The sequence below is a fragment of the Eucalyptus grandis genome, chromosome 10 (genome assembly GCF_016545825.1).
Source record: "Eucalyptus grandis isolate ANBG69807.140 chromosome 10, ASM1654582v1, whole genome shotgun sequence".
In the NCBI taxonomy this organism is placed as follows: domain Eukaryota; kingdom Viridiplantae; phylum Streptophyta; class Magnoliopsida; order Myrtales; family Myrtaceae; genus Eucalyptus; species Eucalyptus grandis.
The window spans coordinates 5,230,223-5,237,882 of record NC_052621.1 but is presented as its reverse complement, the minus strand read 5'-3'; the positions used below and the strand labels follow the sequence as shown (position 1 = coordinate 5,237,882).

Genomic DNA, 7,660 nt, shown 5'->3' with positions numbered 1-7,660 from the left:
GGCCGGTGGTTGTCATAGGCCAATGCTGCCCTTGAGATGTCACAAGAGAGAGGTCGGATACTTCTATACGTATTAGTTAAAAAGAATTTTTCAATTGGCAGAACGATGCTAAACCTTCAAGTTGATGCATTGTGAATCTTCGATGTATGTTAAGAAATATCGCATGTTGAAATTGTCGGCTAGGCAATTCTGTAAATGTATTATAGCCACATTTTGCGACTGTTCAATGAAAGGATTTGATTGCACATTTTAAGAAGTTAATTATATATTGTATACAACTCATAAGATTTAGGATTTGAAATTGACGTTTCTCATTGGGAGATATGCATGGCCAAATAATACCATTGAAGAATTATCCTGTGTAAGTCCCCAATTGGACAGGACTTGATTCGACTTTGCACACTTGTGCATGACATATCGATTTCCATCATGTTTTCCTCTGCAAGGAGTCAATTTTGCAATTTTTTTTTTTTTTTGGTCATCTATTCCTCTATCCTATATAATTTTATTGTGCCGTGCGGGGGTGTTTAAACCATTCAGCACTACTGATTCTCGAAGATGCACACTAGTTGCCCTCGTCCATATGCATTGGATAAGGTTCACTTGCAAGGCGCCAAACACGGTCACGGAAGCTACTTCAAGTGAGAGGCATTGCGATCGAGATATAACTCTATAATTCTTGATTTCACAATAAAATTCCGAGCTGCCTCTAGTTATGGTCGTGACCATGAAATTTCATGCCACGTACCAAGATTAAATGCAGAGGCCAAGATAAATAAAGCGCTCGAGGAAACACGTTTAATGCACATCGAGCGGCATCACTTCTGCAATCAACCAAGTGGACCGAATACGACGGCGACACGCAATAGTGTCCTGGCTGCTTGGCGGGATTCATAACCGAGACGAAGGCCTAATCCACCCTCCATTTGAGGGTTGAATCTATTACTTAATGTCGATGTACGATCGATGTGTTTTCTTGAAAACTAAAGTTTCACGTCAAAAGCATGCGCCGTGGATATCTCGACGACGGCCATCAGTCATCATAACCCAATAATTTATTTGAAGGATCGCTGAAGTTGACCGGCGATCAGCGGGAACGCATTGCTGCGTAGAACGACCGAATTTATCGTTTAGGAAGCCAACTTTGACTAAACCTCTGTGGTCTCCACTAACCTTTGAGCAAAAAGTCAGCATCGCAGCACTGAACACTTTGACTAAGTGAGAGCTCGCGTTATGATTACTCGGCCGACCGCCAAAAAGGGCGTTTGCCCTTGCAATTGGATCGATCATTTCAGAAGGGTGGAGGAGTTTTGGAGCACGCGATAGAAGACTTTCGTATGGACAGGGCCATCACTGTTTTGATCTTCTGGTTATTTTGGTAGGTTTTGACTTTTGAGCTTTGAAATAGTTCAGAACGTCCATGAGAATCGAGCTCTGCGCTCGCGAAGTGCTTGGATGTTCCTTCCCGGGGTACTACTAGAACTTTTTTGAGCGGCGAACCGTTCGACAAATGCCAAATTGTTGTCGCCATGGGCGTCCCCATCACGTTTATCTGACTTATGGTGTAATCGAACCAATCATGCGTTTATACTGACACTGCGTGATCACGTACAAAGCATGGGGTAACACCTAAAATGTTGCACGGCGATGCAGTATCTTGACGTGCTGTGTATCCAGAAGATCAAGGAGATAGAGCTGGAGAACACCGTAGCGGTCAGGTGGCCAGCAGAATATATGTCTTGCATGCCCGCAAACTTTCGAACAGAGAACTCGCCCTGTTAAAATGCCTTTCGTAATGAACATTCGCTCCAAGAGCAGGAATGGATTTAATAGGGTGCATAAAAGACTTGGAAAAGAAATGGTCGTTAGGGTCCAGAACATTACAATCTTCAAGTCCTCCTAGTAGAAGAAATCGGATAAGGCGTTCGATCTTCAATTGAACAAGATGAGAGCCAGCAATTCGAGGGTTCAACAGCAGTTTGAGATGGCAATGCAGTAGCATGATCGACCATGTAGCCTAATCATCCCAACTAGATAAGCCCCCATACCAATTTCATCTGTTGACGACTGTAGTTGAGTAGGATCAAGGGACCTGTTCTTTGGTTTCTTCTTCTTACTAGGGATGCAAACCAAGCCACCCAGCAAAAACCCATCTTCCACATCCTTACCAATTCCACCCTTTTCTCCAACTCCTTTGGGATTATCTGCAGCTTCCTCAGCTTGGAAAAGCTCCATAAATGAAGCCTCGGTGTTGTCGATAATATCAAGTTCGCTGGTTTTTGCCCTCTTGGACTTTTTCCTCTCTTTCTGCTCTGGTGCCGCGTCATTATTGTCGTGGACTGGACCTTCTTTTCTAAGCAAATCATCCTTGCTTTTCTGCTTCTTCCGCTTCTGTCCTTGCCCACCGCTTTCACTATAAATGCCCATGGTCACGTTATGCTTGGATTTCTTGTCACTTCGCTCTTCCTCTTTGATTTCTTTGCCATCAGTGACAGGAGGAAATTCATCAATGACATCGACATCAAGCCTCTCAATTTTGGTGTTCTTATTGATGGGTTTTGCATTGAATATCTGCAAACTTGGTTGAGCTTTCCTGATCTGCAGTGAGATGTTAAAGATAATTGTCTAACAGTAGGCAAAGACTGGACATATATGAAAATATGGGAAAATTCACAATTAGGTAGTGACCTTGTTCATTGATTTCTCATTTTCAGCAATAGGATTTCCTAGTAAGTTGAGGTTTCTGAGGTTAACAAGCGATTTCAGCACCTGCAGTTTCTAGCATTAGAAGAGATGCAGGGTAGTTTAGTCCCAAGAACCACGAAAAAACAGCTAGGAATCCCTCACCTTCACATGCGACCAGCTCACAATCAAGTTATTTCCCAAATCCAAGCTCTGAAGTTTAAAATTCTGAGCAAGTTCACTTGGCAGAGACTGAACTTTGATTGCGACAGAAGAAGAGAGGACAACCAATTAGGAACACAAAGGTTCACTGGACTTGGGAGTGAAACAATCAGCACAATTTCATAGATAGCCTCAATTCAAATAAGCGAACCATAAAACCAATCATACCGTAATCTGATTGTGAGCAAGTCTAAGTTCTTTCAGTTCAATGCAGAAGGAGAGTGAAGTATCAATAGCTTGGAGTTGGCAATTTGAGAGAGAGAGCTGATAACCAACAAGAGATCAAATACGGGAAATAGATACATCTAGGTAAAATATGTGCCTATAATTATGTCAATCAAATGCATACCTTTGTAAGTGACTTCAACTTCATCAAGGACTTGCCAATTTCTTCTATAGCATTCCTAGAAAGAACTGAAAGCAGAGAAAAGGTGAACAAAAGTACTCTAAGTTTACTCTAAAAGCAGTATTAATTCTTATACCGAGAATTTGAAGATCAAAATGGTTTGACTGAAGACTTAGCCCAGAACTTACGTATTTCCCTATCTCTACAAAATTCCAGTGCAAGTAGATAATGGCTGAACATGTTGAAGGTTTACCGCAGATGAAGACACAGTCAAATGTGAAAGATATCACAGAAATGCATATATGAATAAGAAGCTAGAATAGATATACTTACATGCATGCATGCCATAAAGTACATATTTATAATTATATGCATTCACCTAGTCAATTGCAAACCTTAAAGATCTTATACCCGTTATCTTCTGGCTAAGACATGACAATGGGTAGGCTTACCGTCTGGCGCCTAGAAAATCGAAGGCATCACCTAAATGAAGTTCAATGTGGATCCTTTTATCCATCTTTTCTTGATGGTCAAGAGTCAAGAGCTCACTTTCACTGGGCAGAGCAGTTTAGACTGTAATTATGACTGCTTTACCCGTTTTCCAGTTAAAAGTGTTCTGCACAACCCACTGAACTCTCTCCCTCCTCCTCTCTCAAACAAATACCGAAGTCAACATGTCACCATATTTTACAGTGGTTATAGAAGGAAAAGGATACAATAAGCAAGCGGTATGAGAAAAAAAAAATTGACATGCTGATGACATTAGAAAGAAGAACTTAGATGTCATACCGAGAGTGTTCAGTTCTTTCAATTGGTCAAGCATGCATATGGAAGCAATCTCGTTGTCTGTAAAACAAAGAAAGGAAAACTTGAAAATGCATGATTATTAAGCCTTTCGTGTCCAAGAAGTTTTGTAATATAACTTACCGTTTAAAATTAACGCACGTAGACTCACAAGCGACCTAACCTCATCCATGGATCTAAGCTTGTTTTTCCCAGCATTTAGCACCTATTTAAAAATGGAAAAAAGTAACTTTCCATCAGTAACTAGCATCAAGCTTCATCAGAAACATAGCATATTGAGGAGGTCCATTTCCAATTACAATGAAGCAGAAGAATATGCGGCCAAAAGTCTCCCCATACAAAAAGTAAAGGTTCCTGCAATATTCTCTGCTGAAAAAAGCATAATGCTCTAACACAAAGTGAAGCAACGCAACGGCAACTCCATATATCAGACACTCCCTACATATCAGAGTTCGAATTTTAGATACACAAGGATGCATTGCATTCGCCTGTATCCTTCTTAAGCTTTTTTTACCATCCACCTAGAGCTGTCAAAATGATTCCTCAGATCCATCTGATGAGAAACCTGGATGAGCATCTTACCCAAGAAAAAACAACCCATTTCTTTTGACAGATAATACAAAATGGGGCCACTCGAATGCAATCGCAAAGTAGCAGGTACAGACCAATTAGCCACCGAATCTTTCAGAGCTATGCCATAAAATTTAGCTAACAAAGAGATACCCACAATCTTAGCTTCTGCCTTGACTCCTTTCAAAGACAGACCGCCCACGAATCAGTTCAGCTTTGAGAAGAGCACACACCCATGGTAACAGAAGTTACAGGGGCAAAAATGCTTCCCAGGACTTGCCACCCCAACTCACTTCCCAAGAACAAGGTAATGACTTTCCCTCAATAAACCAATGAACTCATCAGAAAGCATTGAAAAGAAAGCAACTTACAGTGAGCTTAGAGAGCCCTTCGATTCCTTTTAAGCTCCGCAGCTTGTTCTGGACCACGGACAACCACTTCAAGCCGACGCACGGCCTCAAATCCTGAAACCCACATGCAGCAGCCATCAAGGCTCAACCTCAAAGCACTCGAGACCTCTACCTCGACGGCACAACGCCACTACCTCGAGCGAAACGAGATTGTTGAAGCCGAGATCGAGCCTCTGCAGGTTCTTGAAGTCCGCCAGGCACGCCACCTGGTGACGGCGACCGATGCAGAGCAATGCTCATGAGAAACGATAAAGCGAGAGAAAACTGGGACGACACAAAACAAAAAAAAAAGAAAAGGAATTTCTCCGAAGGCGGTCGGAAACGGGAACGGGGGAGTGTTCTCGTACATCGGTGAGAGCCTTCTGGTCGAGTTTCAAGGACGAGACGGAGTCCGCGTCCTGCTCGTTGCTGTCTTTCAGCAGCTGCTCGGAGCTCAGACGTCCCACCGGCATCGTCGACGTTCGAGGGAACGATGCTCTCTTCTGAAACCCTAGCTATGGCTGCTCCGGTCGAGCAGTACGGCCGACGAGGAACCTGGGCGAGACCGCCAGCGGCATAAATGCCGGCGAGTTTTGTTTGGGTCGGCTTCGGGTTGAACCCGATTTACCCGAGCTGGGTCGGGTTTGGGTTGAACCCTATTTCCCGAGAGAATCGTCGTCCGATGCAAGCTCCCTTAGGTAATGAACCGATAAAGGTGTATATGATAACCGTTCTGTTTCTAATTAAATGTTAATTTTTTAATTTTTATTTTTTGAAATTTTTAGTAAAAATATACGTTTGATAACTTTATAAAATTTATATTTATGAAATAAAAACAAAATCTCTCTCTTTAGAGTGGTGGTAGGGTAGGAGGCTTCCAATAGCCAATAACCCACAATTGATGGCAGCAGGCGACCAGCAAGGGATGGGTGGCAATTGACGATCAACGACAGGCGTCTAGTGTTCGAGGGCGATCGGACTCCGACGACCAGTGATAGGTAGCACATGCAGTCGGCGGTGGTGGTCGGTGGTAGGCGTCTAACGTTTCACAAGCAGCAGGCGATGACGAGAGTGAACAATGAAAAAAGTTTTCATTTCTCATTTTTTGTTTTAGAAAATAGAAATGTTAAAATTTTTAATTTCTGATTTCTAGTCCAAATCATTTATGGAGTAGAAATCAATGAAATTGCATTATTAAACGAACTTCTATTCCAAAATTATTATAGGAAATAAAAAAATAGAGAAATAGGAAAATGGAATTGTTATCATGCGTGTTTTAAGACAAACATTCCATTTCATTTATTTTGTGTAAAATTTAACATTTTTAGAAAAAAAAATTCTGTAAACATTTTTTAGAAAAATGATAGTATTATTTGGTGCTTAACTAAAAGATCTTAAAATGGCTTGAAAAGTATTTTCCATCGATTTGATAAAGGAAATTTTATTTGATTTTCCTATATAGATATATATTATTTGGATGCTAGTAATTTGCGCACAGATAGTCAAGAAACTTGGAATTAGCACGTGAGACCAGAATTCCCACATCCCAAGTACGATCAGAGGCAACTGGTCTTGGGCCCGCTGCAACCAAACCCATGGACTCAACGTCCTTGCTTGGGTCCTTGGCCCTCTCACTTGTTTCTATAGAGGTAGACCGAGGTCCTTGGTGGCCAGGCCTGGATCCATCGAGGATGGGCCTCGGAACTCCAATACTGGTGCCGGCACCTAAGCATGACCGTCGAGTCTAAGGCCTGGGTTCAATGTTACCGAGGCCCTACATCTCAAGTACGGGCATCGGTGTCCTAGATTCGACCTCAACAGTCCTAGGAATAACCTAGATCGATCTGGGTCGAGGCGTCAAGATCCAAGCCTGGCCTCGGTGGAGCCAGGCCTGGGTGCTAAAGACCCAACTCTGCTGCCAAGGGCCCGACAACATATATTGAACTTTCAATGCTCAAGCGTAGAGTTTCTAATTCAAATGCTGATATCTAATTATATTTTAGAAAGTGATATCCGATTTTTTTAATCATTTTCCTCGATATAAGTTTTGTCGGAAAATATTTTTCATCAACTCATTTTCTTTAGAGATTTAAAAAGATATTTTTCACAAAATAAACGGAATCATACATAATACAACTTGCCAAATTCGACGTCGTACTCAAAAGTACCGACCACGATCCTGACCGAGTCTAGAGTCAATTGCCAGCAAGTTTCATTGCGTCGAGTTTGGATTGAACTCAGTTTTACCCGAACTCAGTTTTACCCAGGCCGGGCCGAGTCATCCCAGTCGTACCGTGAAGAATGCCCACAGTAGTAGAACCGTCGTCCAATGCAATCTCCGCCAACGTAACATACGAGTAGGATGCCATGACAAGCACCCAAATGCTTCTCGATTCATTATAAGACCTAGCCATGTTCAACGGTTCATGTAGACCTAAAGTTCCAGCGCTCTATCCACGCAATCGGTTAGCAAGGCGATGTAACGGCCGCGCAGCTCTGTCATAAGCTGGCACGTCTTTGCTGCCTTGGTTGCAGCTTCGTTTAGCAAACCCAGCGAATCGAACCGATCACAATCCATTGCGCAAAGCCAAGCTTGAATGCTACTAGACAAAGGTGCACAAGTCACAGAATCATAAAGCACCGATAA

The 7,660-nt window shown here is 42.4% G+C and overlaps 1 protein-coding gene across 1 annotated transcript; it reads right to left on the bottom strand.

Annotated features, from left to right (window-relative positions):
• Positions 1 to 1,755: 1,755 nt before the first annotated feature.
• Positions 1,756 to 5,691, bottom strand: LOC104421324 (leucine-rich repeat-containing protein ODA7). Its single transcript, XM_010033235.3, has 10 exons — positions 5,382 to 5,691; positions 5,169 to 5,240; positions 4,996 to 5,088; positions 4,178 to 4,259; positions 4,040 to 4,096; positions 3,254 to 3,318; positions 3,073 to 3,168; positions 2,848 to 2,934; positions 2,689 to 2,769; positions 1,756 to 2,598 (listed from the first exon to the last, which is right to left on the bottom strand). The coding sequence occupies exons 1-10, from the start codon at positions 5,484 to 5,486 to the stop codon at positions 1,969 to 1,971; spliced, it is 1,368 nt and encodes a 455-aa protein (XP_010031537.2). The 5' UTR covers positions 5,487 to 5,691; the 3' UTR covers positions 1,756 to 1,968.
• Between the last annotated feature and the right edge of the window lie 1,969 nt (positions 5,692 to 7,660).

Excerpts from the sequence above, each read along its gene's own strand:
- LOC104421324 (XM_010033235.3), bottom strand. The coding sequence starts at position 5,486 with ATGCCGGTGGGACGTCTGAGCTCCGAGCAGCTGCTGAAAGACAGCAAC. Across the intron at positions 5,089-5,168 it reads ACAATCTCGTTTCGCTCGAG|GATTTGAGGCCGTGCGTCGG; the intron begins GTAGTGGCGTTG and ends TGTGGGTTTCAG. Across the intron at positions 2,935-3,072 it reads TTGCTCACAATCAGATTACG|TCTCTGCCAAGTGAACTTGC; the intron begins GTATGATTGGTT and ends ATCAAAGTTCAG.